General features: G+C 40.4%; 1 protein-coding gene across 1 annotated transcript in view; it reads right to left on the bottom strand.

The window, feature by feature from the left end:
* The window catches only part of ZFYVE26 (zinc finger FYVE-type containing 26), an 87,230-nt gene that overhangs the window by 36,681 nt on the left and 30,587 nt on the right, over nucleotides 1–19,962 (bottom strand). Inside the window, exons 15-24 of the mRNA XM_044664817.1 lie at nucleotides 16,552–16,815; nucleotides 14,657–14,776; nucleotides 14,396–14,560; nucleotides 10,970–11,188; nucleotides 10,284–10,389; nucleotides 9,322–10,064; nucleotides 8,501–8,697; nucleotides 7,471–7,575; nucleotides 5,105–5,227; nucleotides 4,368–4,544 (exon numbers count right to left, since the gene is read on the bottom strand). Coding sequence (XP_044520752.1) covers nucleotides 4,368–4,544; nucleotides 5,105–5,227; nucleotides 7,471–7,575; nucleotides 8,501–8,697; nucleotides 9,322–10,064; nucleotides 10,284–10,389; nucleotides 10,970–11,188; nucleotides 14,396–14,560; nucleotides 14,657–14,776; nucleotides 16,552–16,815 — 2,219 coding nt within the window. The remainder of the gene's footprint in view (nucleotides 1–4,367; nucleotides 4,545–5,104; nucleotides 5,228–7,470; nucleotides 7,576–8,500; nucleotides 8,698–9,321; nucleotides 10,065–10,283; nucleotides 10,390–10,969; nucleotides 11,189–14,395; nucleotides 14,561–14,656; nucleotides 14,777–16,551; nucleotides 16,816–19,962) is intronic.

The following is a 19,962-nucleotide window of genomic DNA, read 5'->3' as shown; positions in this document are numbered from 1 at the left end:
AATAGAAGGACCTTTCCTAAAAATAATAAACAGTATATACCTAAAACCATGAACAAGCATCATCTGCAATGGGGATAAATTAGAAGCCTTCCCAATAAGATCAGGAGTGAAACAAGGATGCCCATTATCACCTCTATTATTTGACATAGTACTAGAAACACTAGCAGTAGCAATTAGAGAAGAAAAAGAAATTGAAGGTATCAAAATAGGCAATGAGGAGACTAAGCTATCACTCTTTGCAGATAATATGATGGTCTACTTAAAAAATCCTAGAGAATCAACTAAGAAGCTGGTAGAAATAATCAACAACTTTAGCAAAGTTGCAGGATACAAAATAAATGCACATAAATCATCTGCATTTCTATACATTTCTAACACATTAGAGCAGCAAGTGGTAGAACGAGAAACACCATTTAAAATCACCCTAGACAATATAAAATACTTGGGAATCAAAACAAACACAGCAATTATATGAAAACAACTACAAAACACTTTCCAAACAAATAAAACTGGATCTCAACAATTGGAAAGCCATTGATTGCTCATGGGTAGGATGAGCTAACATAATAAAAATGACCATTCTACCCAAATTAATTTACCTATTTAGTGCCATACCTATCAAGCTACCAAAAAACTTCTTTACTGAATTAGGAAAAACTTTAACAAATTTCATTTGGAATAAGAAAAGATCAAGAATATCAAGGGAAATAATGAAAAAAAAACGTGAAGGAAGGGGGCCTAGCAGTGCCAGATATTAAACTATACTATAAAGCAGCAGTCATCAAAACAATATGGTACTGGCTGAGATAGAAGGGAAGATCAGTGGAATAGACTTGGGGTAAATGACATCAGCAAGGCAGTGTATGATAAACCCAAAGAGCCTAACTTTTGGGACATGAATCCACTATCTGACAAAAACTGCTGGGAAATTTGGAAAACAATATGGGAGAGATTAGGTTTAGATCAACATCTCACACCCTACACCAAGATAAATTCAGAATGGGTGAATGACTTGAATATAAAGAAACTATAAATAAGTTAAGTGAACACAAAATAGTATACCTGTCAGATCTCTGGGAAAGGAAAGATTTTAAAACCAAGCAAGAGTTAGAGAAAATTACAAAATATAAATTAAATGGTTTTGATTATATTAAGCTAAAAAGCTTTTGTACAAACAAAAAACAATGTAGTCAAAATCAGAAGGGAAACAACAAATTGGGAAAAAAATCTTTATAACAAAAAACTCTGACAGGGGTCTAATTACTCAAATATACAAGGAGTTAAATCAATGGTACAAAAAAATCAAGGCATTCCCCAAATGATAAATGGGCAAGAGACATGAATAGGAAATTCTCAGGTAAAGAAATCAAAAGTATCAATAAGCACATGAGAAAGTGTTCTAAATCTCTAATAATTAGAGAAATGCAAATTAAAACAACTCTGAGGTATCACCTCACACCTAGCAGATTGACTAAAATGAAAGAAGGGGAGAGTAATGAATCCTGGAGGGGATGCGGCAAAATTGGGACATTAATGCATTGCTGGTAGAGTTGTGAACTGATCCAACCATTCTGGATGGCAATATGGAACTATGCTCAAAGGGCTATAAAAAAATGCCTGCCCTTTGATCCATTGTTGGGTTTGTACCCCAAAGAGATCATAGATAAACAGACTTGTACGAAAATATTTATAGCTGCGCTTTTTGTGGTGGCAAAGAACTGGAAAAGGAGGGTATGTCCTTCAATTGGGGAATGGCTGAACAAACTGTGGTATATGCTGGTGATGGAATACTATTGTGCTCAAAGGAATAATAAACTGGAGGAGTTCTAGGTGAACTTGAAAGACCTCCAGGAACTGATGAAGAGTGAAAGGAGCAGACCCAAAAGAACATTGTACACAGAGACTGATACACTATGGTAAAATCGAATGTAATGGACTTCTGTACCAGCAGCAATGCAATGACACAGGATAGTTCTGAGGGATTTATGGTAAAGAACACTACCCAAATTCAGAGGAAGAACTGCAGGAGAGGAAACATATAAGAAAAGCAACTGCTTGAACGCATGGGATGAGGTGGACATGATTGGGGATGTAGACTTGAAACTACCACACCAAAGCAACTATCAACAATTTGGAAATAGGTCTTGATCAATGACACGTTAAAACCAGTGGAAATGTGCATCGGCCATGGGTTGGGGGAGAGCGGGGGGGGGGGGGGTGGTGGTGAAGGGGAAAGTAGGAGCATGAATCATGTAACCATGTTAAAAATGAATATTAATAAATGTTTAAAAAATTAAAAAAAAATTAAGCAGAAAATATTTTTAGGACTACTGAAAGGTGAGCCATTATTGTACCTAAAGCTACACAGACACACTGTGAAATAGAGGAGAGCCAGTCTTGGACTCAGGAAGACCTGGGCTCAAATTTTGTATCTTGACACATACAGAGTGTATGACTATGGAAGTTAATTAATCCTTAGTGTTCCAGGTAAATATCTTAAAAGTCCATCATGCAGAGCAGGTGCCCATCTACATGAATATGAGTTCACTCAACAGAAGTTTCTTCTACCAATGAAATCACAAATCTGGGCCAAAATATTATAGTTGAGTCATATATTAATGGAATGGTCTAAAGGAATTCTCAAGATTTTTCTCACAGGGCTCCAAATGTGGTTTGTTTGAAAACTGTTCAATCTTTAAAATTCTAGTGATATATGGAATAGGCATTGGCATCATTTTAGCCATGAAAAAACCAAGGCATTCGGACACATAAGGTCATACAGAAAGTTGTAGCTTTTCAGATGGAAACAAAACAGTTTTTAGGCCTTTTCCTAAGGGGACATTAATCTGATGTGTAATACTTGAAGGTCTATTTTTGTTTGAACTATCATGTATTTCATAATTATGGCTTTCAGTATTCAGGGAAACTGTTATTTATTGGTTTTTAGTGCATTGTGCTATCTTCATTTGCATCACAGAAACTGCTTGCCAAAGTCTCAAACATCTTCACAATTAGGTGTGACTCAATCTCCCCAATATAAATTTAAAAAAAAATCAAATAAGTATTTTCATAGTGTCAGGGCTCAAAATATTTGCACTGGCTCCACCCATGTGATCAACATCAACACCTCCCACTCCTAGGTATTACTCTTTCACAATACTAGGCTGAGAAAATAAATACTAACCTACTTGCTACTTTCCCCATACAGTTTATCATTAAAGCCAAAAGGTTAAAAAAAAAGGATAGGAAAAGATGGATTATGTTAAATATCAGAAACACTCAGTCATGACTGACTGAATCTAGTGCTGACCAACAGGCCCAGCACAAAACAGTAGAAGCTGAGAACTCAACTGACTTAAAATTAACCCCTCACCATATTACCTCCTAGGTGGTCTGAAATTCCTTTTCTTTCATTTCTCTAAGCAAACCCACAAAGATGAGTACAAAGCCTCCAGAAGACTCCTATTTAATTTGCATATACCATCTAGATCAGTGATGGCAAACCTTTTAGAGACAATGTACTGTGCCCTGCTCATCCACAAAGTGCCAGGTGCACCCCGCATCATCCTTTACCCTACACAGGGAAGGGAGGAAGCACTTCTATTGGCTTCTGGATGGAGGGGTTGGTGAGGTGAGGGATGTCTTTAGCAAGTATAGAGAGGGGGAAGGGAGTGGCCTGAGCACTCTGATCCCCTCCAGCTCTGCCACCTGTGAGCTGCCCACCTTAGCCACTGTGTGCTCCCATTGGACTACTGGGTAGAGAGGCAGGGGATGTGAAAAAATGTCAACAGGCATGGTGAAGAGGGGGAGGGGAAGAGCTCTGCCCAAGTCCCTCTTTCTTTCTAGTAAGGAACTCTGGAGAGGGGGTAGAAGGAAGAAGAGTGGTTGCCATCTTTGGCACTCATGTCATAGGTTCACCATCACAGACCTAGGTGAACCCCATATTTCTCAATGGTAATAGATTAGTTTATGACTAATTAGTTGAGGCTCTGGAAATCATAGGAATCTTGATTTCAAGGGAATTAAGTAGTTTTTTTTACTGAAGGTGGTGAGGAAGTAGGACACTGGGAATCCCCAATGGCCAGAGGTATAGTGAGGTCTCATCTAAGGTAGATAGGTCTGGATGGGGTGGTCCAGTAAGGACCACAAGCAGTAAAGGGAAGGTTTACAAAGAATATGTGTGTGTCAGGTGAGAAAGGACAAGCCCACAGCAGGTACCTGGAAGGAGAGGGCATGATGCCTTAAATGACAGACTATTACAAAGACTATTTCTGAACTGTAGATAGGACTGGTCCTGCTGGGTCTGCTTCCTTCACAGGGCTGTGGTTTTTCTTATATACATAAACTTAATACAATATTCTTCTTACCTTGGACCCCATGTATAGAGCCTGGATCTCAAAGTGTCGAGCAGCTGTCAGTTCCCTGTAGAAATGAGTGGTGAGGTAGTTGGCTAAGAAGTGAGAAGTGGCCAGACTGGGATGCTGGTCAAGGGAACACTCTGTGACATCAAGACGCATAGAAGGGTCAGAGATTCTCTGAAGCAGCTATAAGGAAGATGGATAGAAAAGGAAGATGAACCCTGGGGCCAACTATCTAGGTCAAATCTACCAACAGGTCTTGTATTTAGTAGAAACTTGAATCTATTTGGGCAACTGTACCTTACAAAGAAGGTTAGTCTGAGCAATGTCCTTTCAATATGTCTATGTGACATGCTCTTTGATTATTATGTGGAGATCTGGGATTGCTGATGCACTGCTTCTATTTCTACCCGCTTTTTTGGTTTGGACTTATGACCCCCACTCCCCCATCAGTGAGGATATGGGGGAACTAAGGACTCCTAGTATATAAATTCCCTTCACTGAGGCAGATCAATAGCTCATCTATAACTTATGATCATCTAAGAGTTGTCAGGGGCACTGGGAGGGAACTGATTTGTTGATGCTTTTTCAGCCAATATGTTCAGAGTACCTGGTACCAAAATGATACTTGATCCCGAGTCTCTTTGGCCCAATCATCTGTAAAGTGTGCCTTAGTGGAGTTTAATGTGAAACCAGACATCAGATTTGGCTCACTCTCTTTTCCAACTAAATGGAAATGGATTTACCTGGAGGGCTTTTTCATGATCTCCGCTCTCTAGAAGGAAGAGGAGATGTTTTTGGTTCAAGCTGATTAAGTGTTCTCTTGGAATAGGATAGAGGCAGCCCCATTCCTCACACAGCTCATATTCCTAGTGGAGAAAGAAGAAATAAAACACATGCTTCTAATCCAATAAAGTCTTATCACTAATCTAATTCTTGTCTGGTTTCCCCAGCACACATTTGGCTTGGTTCTGGACAGCTCTAAGAAGACTTGGTGGATAGCATTGGGATAGTTACTATAAGATTAAAGCTGCAGAAATTAGGACTGGAGATGGATGAGCCCAGGATAGTGACACTTGTCTTATTGTACCAAAGGCTGGTGGATTGCTGGAGCTCAAAAGTTTTGAGCTGCAGTCAGGATAAAGGCAATTGGGTATCTGCACTAATTCTGGTACCAAAATGATAAACTTCTTAGAAGAAGGGGCCATTAGCCTGCTTAAGGAGGGGCAATCCAGCTCAGGTTGGGGGGAAGGAGAAGAGCAGGTTAAAGCTTCTGTACCAAACAACATTAGAATCAGGCTCATGAGTGGCCACTGCACTTCTAGTCTGAGTAAGATAGGGAGACAGAGAATCGAAAAAAGAAAAAAACTCCAAAGGCATAAAATAAATTATTAAAAAGAAAGATATTGTAAGGAGTTGGATGAGTATCACTGAAATACTATCCCATTCTTTTCCAATCTCACTTTATCCTCACGACTCTTGTAGCACAGGAAGTACTACCTCATAGAAGCAGAACCAGTGGCCCACAAAACCTGAGCCTTGGTCCCAGCCATAAAGCCAAGAACAGAAAGCAAACTTCCTGATACTTTCCCCAATACTCTCTCTAATCACAAGAAAAGAGGCACTCAGTGCACAGTTTGTCATCAGTTAGTCCACTGGTTCCCTCCTGTCCCCCCACCCCAGCATCCCAAAGATGAGAGCAAAGAGGGAGTTCTTTATTTGTTCTATTTATTCACCTCTTTATTCTTAGAGCTAGAATACCTAAAGGGCAGTTAAGGAACAGAGTAGGTCCTGGAGTCAGAAAGACTCATATTTCTGAGTTCAAATCCCTCAGACACTTACTGGTTGTGTGACCCTGGGAAAATCATTTAACCCAATAGGGCCTCAGTTTCCTCATCTATAAAATGAACTGAAGAAAATGGCAAACTACTCTAGTATCTTTGCCCAGAAAACTTCAAATGGTGTGACCAATTTGGATGTGAATGAAAGGATTGAACAACAAAGAACATCTAGTGCAGTTCCCAAACGTTTTTGGCCTACTGCCCCCTTTCCAGAAAAAATATTACTTAGCGCCCCCTGTCACATATGATCACCTCCCCCTTACAGTTATTCACCTGTGGCCATCACCGCTCCCTGGATCACTGCAGCACCCACCAGGGGGCGGTGGCACCCACTTTGGGAATCACTGACCTAGTGCAACCTGAGAGTAGCCTCTGGCTATTGCCTGCCTGGAAAAGAAATCACCTGGCTATAGGCCATTATTTTTGAGGCAGGGTGGAATGGGAGAAAAATGCTAGATTAGGGTCTAAATCCACCTCTTATACCAGTGATGGTAAACCTTTTAGAGACCACATGCCATGTCCCATCCTTGCCACCTTACCACAGACAGGGGAGGGAAAATGGGAGGTGAATGGCCTGAGCGTTCCTCTCAGGGGAGGGAGTAAATGCAGAGGGGCAGGGAAACATGGTGGAGAGGGGGAAGGGAACAGCTCCATTGGAGTCCCTCTGCCTTTCTAGTACCTAATTCTGCCAGGGTCAGCACACGCACACACAGAGAGGTCTTTGTGTGCCATCTTTGGCATATGTGCCATAGGTTCACCATCAAGGTCTCATACCCACTGTGTGAGCTCAGGCAAGCCATTTAGGGTCTGCTTCTATTTTTTTCCATTGGCAAAATAAAGATCACAGAACCTCTCCACAACGCTGTTATGAGGACTAAATGAGTTCATGCATTTTGCAACCTCTAAAATTCACAGGCTAGTGATTCTTATTGGCATTACATTCTTATCAACAATCTTATTTATTCTTCTTTGGTTTTACTATTCCAGAACTTCTCTGGTTCTCATTTCACCTCTCTTTCAAGGCCAAAATAACGAAAAGTCAAATAAGGAAGTGAAATTAATAGGTTAGTGGGTCCTGGATCCTAAGTATCGCCTTTTTTTTTTTTTTTAAGTTGGTTAATGGATTCAGGCAAATGATCAGGGGAGTCTTTGCATTCATGTAAGAGTCTCCCAGGCTAAGGAAGCTGGAGATGGATACCACCTGAACATACTAAGAAGGGAAAGCTTTCTGAGATGGGGTTGAGGGAGGGGACAGTTTGGGAAAACCACACCTTTGCTTCCAGAATCAGGTCCATGACTACTGATGGATTCTCAGAACAACACTTCTTCAGTGTCTGCCAGCCAGACCACATTGGAGTGGACTGCAAATCCAGAATCTAAAGGGAAGAAAAGAAAACAAACAAACCACGAACCCACGTGGCAGGTTTCTGTTTCAAAAGTCCCTTGACTTTTCTAGAAATGACCTATTTATAGATCCAGAAATATACTGTCCAATAAAAAGGAGGAATCAGACAGCAAAGAGGTTAAAAACTAAAAGATTTGAAAGATTTGAGAAGGCAGAGAGTTCAGGCTCCCTATTCTGGAAAAGGAAAGAAAAGGCATGAGCTTGGATACAGGGAGAAGGGAAAAGAAAAAAGAGGGTGCCATTTACTGAGTTTTAGAACTCCTAGAGGCCATGGTTCCATCTGAGATTATTAACTTTTTACAAGTCCTTTCATTTCAGAGTTTAATTTAGGTCCTTGCTGGCAAAAAGCTGGGGAAGAGGGAGAAAAGCCTTTGTGAGCTGACATCCTGAGTTTTCCTGGCAGAATTCTGGACTCCATTTTCATTCCTATGAAAGTTTCCCAAAGAGTTCTGTAATACCACAGATGGGATAAAATGCCATATTAAACTTTTTTACATGTTACATATATGCATTCTTTAAAAATTAGCTTCCAGATGCTTCTCAATCTTGAATTTATTATAAATCCAAGAGCCACATGTTCTTAAAAATGTTATTATCCTTTCAAACTGGGCCTTGAAATTTAGCTGTAGCTTTGGCTAAAACAATTTAACAAGTATCTAATCTCTGCATATAACATATGTGGAACCTAGATGTTCTGTATTCTTGCCTAATGCACACTTATGAAATTATAGTAACAAATGATCTTTATAAAAATAAAGCAAGCTCAAGGCATGATAAGCTGAATAGATAGCAAAGGTAAGATCCCCCCTGTTCCATGTCCTTATTATCCTCATGTAAATATTTGAAACAAAGACAGCATAAATAGTCTTTTTACTTTTTGGTTGACGGTGTTTTACCTTCTGGTAAACTTGGAGCTCCTTCAGCCTTGCACGTAACTCTGATATTAATCCTTCTGGGACAGCTGGTTCCGAAATGCAGAAGGACAAAAGTTCTAGGCAAGGCTCTAGAGGCCACCTCTCCACAAATCTAAGGGCCATTTGGCTTCTGAGAATTGCATCCTTTACAGAAAACAAGTACTGCCAGCCATCCTTATCTGAGAAGAAAACAAGAAGCCAACTGCTGAAGGAATTTTAACTCTATTTCATGAAATAGCAGCCAGGTTATACATAAGCTGGTGGCTCTAAATTTTGCTCTATCACTTATAACAATGACAACTTTCTTCTCTATCCCCTTCCTCCAACCATCTTTCAAGAACACACACTTTTCTAACATTAAATGAGGAAAATATGGACCCCAAGCATAGGACTTGCATAATGCAAGTGGTAAACTCTCAAAGGTCTTCCATTTTTTACATAGAGGACTGTTTTAGGGATATCTGATCAATAGGAGTACTAGGAACATTCTCTGCCATCTCCACCTTAATGACATCCCAAAGAGGATCACTATAACTGGGATACCTCAGATCAATCTGCTCTAACTCTGCTCTTTGCCATCACCATTAACACTAGCAAACTACATGCAAACACTTGCTTCCCAGTCCAACTTCACACATGTGACAAACCACAGGAATCAACTTCTCCTGAAGTGGGGATAGAATCTATGAGCTGTAACTTCTCCATTTTCCTAAGAAGTGAATTTCCTTCCTTTCAACTCAATCTTTCTGTCTCTCACAGAGCCCTGTTTCCTTTGAAAACAGCAAAGTACTGATCCTCCTTACCATTCACAGTGGCACAGCTCAGAACAACATCCTTTATGTTGCTCAGTTCCTCCATGTCTTGTCCATACAAGTCCATGAGCTGAAGGGCCCGGGCCCAATTTCTGGTTACTAACGCTTCCTCAAAGGCCTTTGTCAGCACATCCACGGCAACAGGAGAGTGTAAGCCCAGGAGAACAGTAGAGACACAAGTCTGGCCACACAAGCCCCCTGCCAAACTCTGTTCCTCCTCACAGGTACCCCGGAGAGGCTCCCAGGCAGTCATGAGGAAGTTTTCCAACATAGGGACCTGCTCCAGGAGGTTCTCACATTCTCGGGCTACCTGTTCTGGAGCCAGAGGTGCCTCTCTCCGTCCACACAGTTCCTTCCATGACAGACTGGGCTTGGGGACTTGTGACCCCAGGGTAACCCCAAGGCAGGCCAGAGCTGTCAGTAGTTTTGAGTGGGATTTGAGGAAAGCTAAGGCAGAAGGTGTGAGGGCAGGGAGTGGTGAATCACCCGATGAGGGAGAAGAGGGATCCAATATAGATTTCTCTTTTGGTTCTGATGGAGTAAGACTAGGAAGTGGAATGTCAGTCAGGTAACGGGAGGTATGCAGCTGTGCCAATACACCCAAATGGGTCAGAAGGGACCAAATCTGTTGGCTCTGTCGAGGAAGGCAAAGAGTAAGGGGCTGGCAGCAGCAGCTGATGATAATTTGTGGCACACTCAGGCTGAGCTCCTCTTGGGCCAGAATGGATGCTAGCCTGTAGAAAGAAGAAGAAAACTCATATTTTGGTACAAGGGGAGGGAGAAACTGAGAAATCATGAAGATTAAAGTATTGACGCAAGTAGAAGCTGAGTTAGTTTAGTAAAGAGATCTCAGGTCTAATTCCCTGTCTGATTCCAATTTCAATCCATCAAGAGTTTTCCTGATGGAAAAGAAATTGAAGGATATGTATAAAGAAACAGATCAAAGTACCCACCTGTCAGGGGGAATCTGCCTTTCAAGGAGGAGGTGAGATATCAGTTGGGAAGGGCTCTGTTGCAGAATGACGAAAGGGTTCCCCACTTTCACCTTCACTATGTGATCTGTAATGGGAGGAGGGAAAAGGAGAAATGGATTAAGGGCTATTGTCTGTCTCAGCAGGAAGACATAGGCTTCTTGGAGGCATTGAGGAATATACATGGAAGGAAGCCAAAGGATGTACTGGGAGCACCCTTAAATTCATCTCTTTGTTCTTTCTAGGCCAATGGCATTGGCGGCATTCCTTCTGACTTCATTTTGTCTGATCCCTACCAGAACTCTATAGAGTTCCATTCAGACATACTTCTTCAGTGGTCTAGACACGATCTATCATCATCACAGAAGGAACTGGAATCTATAGGGAAGAGATGATACTTCTCGCACTGAACCATTTGTAAAAGAGAGAAAGACAAACCACTTTTCTGTTTGGGAACGCAAGCCCTACTTCCTAGATAACTAGCACTTTTGCCAAACACTCTTTATTCTGGGATCTCAATCACACATCTTTACCGAAAGTCTCTGAGTTCATATTTAGGGCACCTGGCTTGGGTTATCTCAGAACCCTTCCAACCTATCAGGGTCCTTCCCTTTACAGAATAATACTTATTCTCAAAAGCAAAGCACCTCCCTAAATCTGTTACTTACCAGGCTCAGAACTCAGGCTTCGAAGGAGCACAGAAGCCATGGTATTTGAATAGTTGAAGAAGGCATCTACATAGTCAGTTTGCTTTCTGTCTACTGGGATCTGGCTGCTTAAGTTCTTCATGAGACGATTTGTCTGGTTCTGCACAGGGTGGGCTCCTGTTTCAGGCAGTTTCTGAGATTTCTGTGCCACCAAGGAAGATAGTGGGTTGCCTTTAGGTTCTGCAGAGAAAAAAAAGAAAGCAGTAAAGGACTGTTGTACTTTTAGATAAATTTCCATTACAACTCATGGATTAGGATTCTTAGGCTCTAAATCTGGCTTCTGTTTGCAGACTAAGCTATTTGCTCAACAGATAAATAAAAAATTCTCAATATGTCAACCTTTTCTTAGTGTGAGGGACCCAAGATTTTATTCCTGACTTGAACTGAGAAAAAGCTTGTGTTTGAAGGGATCATGTCAGACAGTCCTAAACCTCTTTTCTGACCCTTCCTCCACTTTATGGGGACCAATTGCCATCTATAACTTTGCTTAGAACTGCCCAGGGGGCAGTCAGTCATTTCTAAGTTGTCACTCAGTATAGCTTGTGGGTCGCAGACCTCTTCTACTCAGGAATTAAGCAGGGCATATAAGCTTCTGGTGACTAAATTTAAAAGTGGGGGAGGGGAGAGTTAATCCCATCTTCACAGATCCAAGATCATGCTGCATGAGAATGCCTTAATCCAGTGATGGGCAAACTTTTTAAAGAGGGGGCCAAAGGAAAGGAAATGCTCATTTGTCAGTCTGTTTCTAAGGCAACTCTTTCAAAGTTTTATTGTATTGTATCCTGCTCATTGTATTCATCAGATTAGGAATAATGTCCTGCAGTCGGATAGAACATTTCAGCCCCCCCCACCCCATCTGGCCAGTGGGCTGTAGTTTGCCCATCACTGCTTTAATTCATGGCACAGAAATGCTCAGGTGAAGGGTGTTGAGATTTAGTGACTACTATTTGGGAACAAGGCTGTGTAAGTGGAGGTGATAATGACATATTACCTTGAAGACCTTTATCACTCACCTTACAAATGGGAAAACATGTACACATGATATATATTACCTGGGGAAGTCTGATGGAACCAAGTATAATTTGTATAATTCAATTCCTCAATTAATGACCAAACTCATCAATTCTGTCTCCAATGATTCTATTTGATTAATAAAAATGACCCCCTACTCCACAATTGAAACAAATATTTATTTTTCTCTCAATTCTTTTATGATAGTTAAAAACATCTGGATCACCAATATTAGTATGAAGTGGATCCAAACCATCCATAAGACCATCCAGTTTTTACTGAAGATTCTATTCCCCTGAGTTTGAATCTAAGTTTATCAAACACTAATCTTTTATATTCCTTGGGTTATACTCCCGAGTTCTCTATTCTACTCTGCTGATCATAATTCAATTCAATTAAACAATTATTTAGTAACCTCTCTAGTCCTCGCCTCCAACAAGCTTATACTCTGTTAATACTTTGTACACATATCAATAAAGATTTCAAAGAAGGGGTCACAGCTAAATGCAGCCTTGAAAGATTGGAACACAAGGGGTAGAATATAGAATATGTGAAAGTGCAATAATTCTGTGTAGATGGACTGAAGCCAGATTGTGAATAGCTTAAAATGCTGGGCAATGGACCTTGTGTTTTATCCCAGAGATAACAGGGAATTTCAGAAAATTTTTGAGTAGGGATATGACATGGTGAGATTTGTGCCCTCAGAAAATTATTTTGGCTAGTGAAGGATGGATTAGAGAAAGGAGAGTTTTGAGTCAGAGACCAATTAGGAAACTATTACAATATTACAGGCAAGAGATGATATAGGCCTAAACCAGGAGAGTAATAACCATGTGGATGGGAAAAAGGAGACATTGTGGAGTGAGAGAAAGAGGGAAGAATCTAGTATATACACCTGAGTGAACAAAAGAATGATGGTGCCCTCAACAGAAAGAGGGATGTTTGGAGAAGGAGTGGGTGATGAGCTTTGTTTGATTCACGTCATTAAGTCTAGAAGGCAGTGGGTGATATTGGTTGGAGATAAAAAAACATAATATTTGGAAATAAGAATTTGGGAGTCAATCAAGTAATGAAGATAACTGAACCTTTGTGAATAGACGAGACCACCAAAGTAAAGAGTGTAAAGGGTGATGAGGACCCAGGTCAGAGCCTTGCATAGAAATGGAAGCAGTAATTCCAGAACCTCAGAAGCCAAAGGATCCAACCCCTAATTGAATAAAAACACATCTGACAAGCAGTTGTTTAGTTTGAAAACTTTCAATGAACCTGCTGCCACCCAATGCACTTTTGGATAGATACAGTTTTTCCTGACATGAAGTCTAAAGTTGCCTCTCTGGATCTTCCACATGCTGCTCCCAGTCCTATTCTTTGAGTCTAAGTAGGAAAAAGTAGCTGATAGTGCAGTGGATAGGGCTCTGAGCCAGAATCAGGAGGACAAGTTCAAATCTGGCCTTTGTGGAACTTTGGAGAAGTCACTTAAACCTCTGGCTCAGTTTCTTCACCTATAAAATGGGGATGATAATAATACATCTATCTTATAAGGCTGTTGTGAGGATCAAAGGAGATAAAATTTAGAAAGTGCTTGGCACATGGAGGATGCTCAATAATTACTTGTTTTCTTCCTTCTTTCTTCTATGTAAGTCTTTCACATACCTGACAATGGCTACCACATTTTTCCTAAGTCTTTTTCAAGCTAAATATTCCCAGGTTCTTCCACTCATCCTCGGATATGGCACAATCTTGAGGCTCTTTATCCTCTGAGTAGTCTTTCTCTAGAGATCTGCCACATTATCAGTATATTTTCTGAAATGTGGCATGAAGAATTGAACCTACACTTATGATGTGGTCCAACCAGAGCAGAAGACAGAAGGATGATTATTATATTCTGAGCTTTGGACCCTGTGCCTCTTGAAATGAATCCTAAATCTACATGATCTTTCTTGGATGACCTATTATAAATTGATGTCTCCTAGTGAACTTGTAATTCACTAAAACCTCCAGGTTTTTTCCAAAAGGACTGTATCTGGTCTTATCTTATATTTATGAAATAAACCTGATGTTTTTTTAACCCAAGTGCAAAACTACATTCATCCCAATTAAATTTCACCATATTAGATTTAGCCACATGCACCTGTCAAGATCTTTTTGAATCATGCTTTTTCATCCCACATCCCATTGTTTGTAAAGTGAAGGCTGGGTGGGTAGGTACAGTTTGGTTTAGAATCTAAAAAACTTTAGATGGTCACCAAGGTCTCTCTCAAATGCTGGTATTATCCTTCTTCTCTAATTCCCAGCTTTGTTTTTTTCCCCTACTTGAGCCCTTGTTTCTTCTTTTCCATTTGCAATCTTTAGGAGGTTGAGAAAAACGTGGCTGACCTGGCAGCTGCAGTGCCTGCATAAGTGTCTGAAGAATCTGCTCTCGCTGTTGGCAAATCATGGCTTGGTTCGACGCACAGTCCTCTGTCAGGCTTGGGAGGCACATCTGAAGGAGCTCTGTAACACTGTACCGAGGGTGACTGCTTGCTTTCTCTTCTGTACTGTCTATGGAAAGCAAATGAGATCAAGGTTGAAGAGAGAACCTAATGGCAGACTCCTAATGCGTAAGTCAAGGAAAAGAAAGGTGGGAAAATAACTTACCAGATTTAGCTTGCCCTGTTGGCACAAAAGGGTAGTTGAGAAGTTTGCCAATTTGCTGAATAACAACTGGAAAGCCTCTAATGCCATCAGAATTCAGAAGAACATAGTCAAGTTTTCGACCTGGGAACAAATAACAGTGAAGGAATATGGTGAGGTTAGAAATTCTTCTAGAATTTAAATTCTAGAATTTAGTGCTTCTAGAAATTAAAATTTCAGTGCTCTATCTTTGTGGTTTTCTTTCCTCCAGGAGATAGGACACTAAATATTTTTTCTTCTTTCTTCACTATGGGATGTGAACTGTTGGTCAATGTAACAACCTTACCATGTATCCTGCAGTGACAGGAATCTTGGCTTTGTAGCTATAGCCTGGCATGTCAGACTGCAGTAGACCTAGAAACTCCTTTGAATTCCTTTGAATTGTGGTCATTGGCTACTGCGGTGTTCTCCCACTGGCAGTAACCCTGAGGGGTTTATTGGGCTGAAACCTATCTTTGGACATTTCTTATCTCCTCAGTTGGAGAGTAAATCCTTATGGTGACATGTCTCATCTATTTGGTACTCCCACCACCATACATGGTTAGGGACATAAGAGATGCTCAATAAATGACTGCCCAATACAAGGTTATCATTGCTAAAACTTCAGAAGCCAGGACAGAGCTCACTCAATTTTTCTTCACCCTTTACAAAATAAAATTCTGATGACTGAGAGCTGGTGGGAAGGGAAGTATTTATTTAATATGGCAGTAAGAGTAATGAAATAAACACTTCTCAACAAAACGAAATGAAAAATCAAATGACATTTTAATCAAAAGGTCAGAAATGATTTGATGGATGAGAAGGGACAGTTTTGCTTTTAAGGAGCAGCTGTCTACTTCACAACTCAATTCTATTCCCCTCACTCTGTTCCTCTGAGAGGGAATGATTTATTTTTTCACTACTTTTTCACAGGGTTCTTCTAACATCTGGAGCATAATAAGATGAAACTGGTTGGGTTAGGGCTTAGCTTAGTTTTCCTCTAACCTCAAGCTAATCTTTCATTAGTTCACCTTGGAGAACCTTTCCCTCTTAGTTTTCTTTTCTTCCAACCTTCAAGATCAAGACCATTTAGTTACAGAAACCTAATAAAACTTAAGGCAGTGTTTAACTCCTATCTTTTACCCTGAAAAAAAAAATCACTTCTTTCATTAAACCTTCCTGAAATTAGAGAGGCTTCTACAAAGGTGAGTAAGAACTTTACTTGTTTAGCATTCCATAAATAAATTTGTTTATTCAAACATTTTCAATGAGGCATGCTTGACTCTACATTTAGTTTGGACAAGAAATAAAGAAGAAATAAGAAAAGGACTGAGTGACAACTCTTTCTCCCTTTCACTTTCTTTTCTTAAAAAAATTTTTTTTTAAATTTTTATAAAAAAAAAAAAAATCCAAACAAAGCAAAAAACCCTTATCTTCTAGAGCAACGGTCGGCAACCTTTTTGGCCTTCAGAGCCATAAACGCCTGTGGAGGGAGGAGGATGGAGGCAAAAGGTGCTGGAATATGGGGCGGGGGATGAAGGGCACCCTGGGGCACATTCTGGGGCTCTGTCCTGACTGGCTGGTCGGGAGGTGGAGCCAGATATGGCTAAAGAGCCATATGTTGCCGACCCCTGTTCTAGTGAATGGTAAGGGCTAGGCAATCCTGGGGTTAAGTGACTTGCCCAGGGATGCATAGCTAGGAAGTGTCTGAGGTCAAATTTGAACCAAGGTCCTCCCAACTCCAGGCCTGGCACTCTATCCACTGTGCCACCTCCCTGCCCCTCTTACTTTCAGAGAATCCCATTTTTCTCCCCATGGAATAAAGGAGAGGAAATCCATCTTGCTAGAAGCTAAAGGGACAAAGTACAAAGCATACTTACCTCGACTCTCGAGGCTGCTATGCAGACGTCGTTCAGCTGTTTCCAGAAGTTGCTTGCAAGTTTTCCATAGTTGGCATTGGGTGCAGGCTAGGTCAAATGCAGCCATAGCTGGGGGGCTGAGGTCTTCCAGAATGTCCTTCAAGGGAGCAGTGGGTTCCATATGCTTGCTGCTTATCCAGAAGTCCTCCTGGAGGATTGGGATGGGGTCTACAGAGATGCTAAGCAGTTTGTCAGTCACATCAGAGATAGAGTAAAATACCATACCTGGAAAAGGAGCAGTACAATAAAAATAGGAAGTTGAAATGATCATTATTAACCAATCAAAAAGCATTTAGTAGGTACCTACTATAGGTGAGGCCATGCTAGGAATACATAGACAAAAAATGGATAGTTTTTGTCTTTACTTTTTTAATTTTAATTTTTAAAAAACCCTTACTTTCCATCTTAGAATTTATGCTGTGTATTGTTCCAAGGTAGAAGAGTAGCAAGGGCTAGGCAATGGGGGTTAAGTGACTTGCCCAGGGTCACACAGCTAGGAAGTGTCTGATGCCAGATTTGAACCCAGGACCTCCTGTTTCGGGGCCTGGCTTTCAACCCACTGAGCTGTTCCCAAGTCCTTGTCTTTAGGTAGCTTACATTCCACTGGGGACAAACAATATGTACAGATTTAAGAATATATAGGTAATAAGTAAAACATAGAGGTTTTTTTTGAGGAGAAAGGTAATAAGAATTGGGAAGGGGGTGATGAGAAAAGGACTCATGTAAGAGGCTGTGCTTGAGCTGAACCTGGAAAGGAATTGAGCTTTCTAAAAGGTAGAGGTGAGAAGAGAGAGCATTCCAGGCATAAGGATGTTCTCTTACCATAATAAAACCAGCCATGCAAAGGCAGGGAAACAATTGTTGAAATGTTGCATGGGAGGAACAGCAAGTAGGAGTTTGGTGGAACACAAAGTGTGTGAAGGAGAGAACTTGGGAATAAGTCTGGTAAGGCAGGCCAGAGAGGTTGTGAATTCAAGGGAGTTTGCATTTTATCCCAAGGGAAAGAAGGAAATACTTTATCAGGAAGGGAGTGACTTGGTCAGACCTGTGTATTAGGAATATTGCTTTGGCAGCTGTGTAGAGGGGACAGACTTGAAGAAGATAAACCAATTAGAAGACAATTGTAATAGTTCAGGTCAGAAGTGTCAAACTCTATGCAGCCCAACATAATTAAAATGTAACTGGGAAATATTTAACAAAATAAAGCATATGCTAAAGTATAATAGGACATAGATAATGTTAATATATGGCTTTCTAATTTAATATGTAAAGGTGAAGTGAGTATAGCCAGGACGATACTCTACAGAGGAATGGCAATATTTATATGAGGAATAATTGTGAAAGATTCAGCTATCCTTAGGAATACAGTGATCCAAGACAATCCCCAAGGACTCATGACGAAAAGTGTCATCTGCCTCCAGAGAAAGAAGTGATGCAGTTGGACATCAGACAAAAGCATACTATATTTCACTTTCTTTTTTCCTTGTTTTTTGTTCAAGTTTCTTCCACAAAATGATTAATATAGAAAAATGTTTTACATTATTGCACATGTATAATCTATATCAGATTGCTTGCTGTCTCAGCAGGGAGAAGGGGAGAGATGGGGAGGGAGAATTTGGCTCAAAACACAAAATAAATAAATAAACAAAAATCTCAATCACACACAAAAACAGAAAATATGTTGTTAGATGATTAAGCAAATTCATATGCTATTTTGGGACAATGGCTATATTGTATAGTACTTTTTATGAACTTTTTCATGTTCATGAAAAAATGTTAATATGTGGTTCTTATGCATAGTTAGTGGCCCCATTACTATCTGAGTTTGACACCACTGGTCTAGGTGAGAGTTAATGAGGGCCTGAACTAGGGTGGTGGTCATATATATGAGTGGGAGAGATGTGATGATTCCACTTGCAACTGTTGTTATTATTATCAACAAATAAAGATACATCAAAATAATGGCAAATTCTTTGTAGGTTAGTAGATAAACACATTAATTCTCACCACAGATCTATCTCATCCATCAGTGTCAAGAGAAATTAAGATAGTATGTATGATTATAATTAAGGGAAGCCACAAGAAAACCTTAAAAGAGGTCAAGAAGAACTGTCTTTCCAGATGAAATCAAAAAAGAAATTATTCAATCAACCAATGAACACAGGAGTTTACTATATGCCAGGAATTGTGCTAAGTTCTGGGGAATACAAAAAAAAAGCAAAAAAGAAACCAAAACAGTCCCTACCCTTGAAAATATTATACTAACAGGGGAGAGAGAATACTAATAAATAGGTATATATACAATACACGGAATAGAAGGGACGTAACTTTACAGTTCCAGGCCATTTTTATGGGCAATAGGGAAAGAGTACTTAGAGAGGGAGAGATTGAAGATACTTGAAGAAGTGGGGATAATATTGTAGGCAATCTGCTGGAGAAGGTGGGAGGGATGTCTGTACAGTGTTCTGTGTACAGGGGTTGGTTGATGAAAGGAGAAGGTAACCTTCCTTGTCAGGTCAAATAAGGATGCTCTTACCTTCATGGTACTTTTACTATACTGAACACTGGTAGTTGTGACAAGGTTAAAAAAATGTTTGAAGGGGGAAGCTGGGTGGCTCAGTGGATTGAGAGCCAAGTCTAGAAATGGGAGGTCCTAGATTCAAATCTGGCCTCAGACACTGCCTAGCTGCGTGACCCTGGACAAGTCACTTGATCCCGATTGCCTACCCTTAGCCAATACACAGTATTGACTCCAAGAAGGAAGGTAAGGGTTTAAAAAAAAATGTGTGAAGAGATTAGGGGTGGAGTGAGGGGAGACACAAAGGACAAACTTTCAAGAAGAAATTAAAAGGTCCTTTAACACTGAAGCCAAGGTTGGAGTAGAAAGCTGACCCAGTGTTTAGCATCAGCACTAGAAAATACTCTCTTCTCTAATAGTGAAACAAAATAACTTTCTTTACAAAGCCTGAACAACTATTCTGAGAAGGAAGCAAAATTATCAGGCATATACAAAAACACTAGGGCTTATGCCAACAAAATTGAGGCAGCATGAAAGATTTTCTCTTTTTTTATTTTTTAAAACCTTCATCTTGTCTCAGAATCAATAATGGGAATTAGCTCCAAGGCAGAAGAGAGGTAAGGGCTAAGCAATGGGGGTTTAAGTGACTTGCCAAGAGTCACCTTTCTAGGAAATGTCTAAGGCCACATTTGAACCCAGGACTCTCATCTCTAGGCCTGGCTCTCAATCCACTGATTCATCTAGCTGCCGCCAAGATTATCTCTTAAGTCTAGACACAGTAGGTAAGCTTAAGGGAGTGTTTAAAATGACAGGTATCTGGAACATATTGTAAGGGAGGTAGAACAGATCTGGAT

The sequence above is a fragment of the Gracilinanus agilis genome, chromosome 2 (assembly GCF_016433145.1).
Source record: "Gracilinanus agilis isolate LMUSP501 chromosome 2, AgileGrace, whole genome shotgun sequence".
NCBI classification, from domain to species: Eukaryota; Metazoa; Chordata; class Mammalia; order Didelphimorphia; family Didelphidae; genus Gracilinanus; species Gracilinanus agilis.
This window is presented reverse-complemented; position numbering and strand designations above follow the sequence as displayed.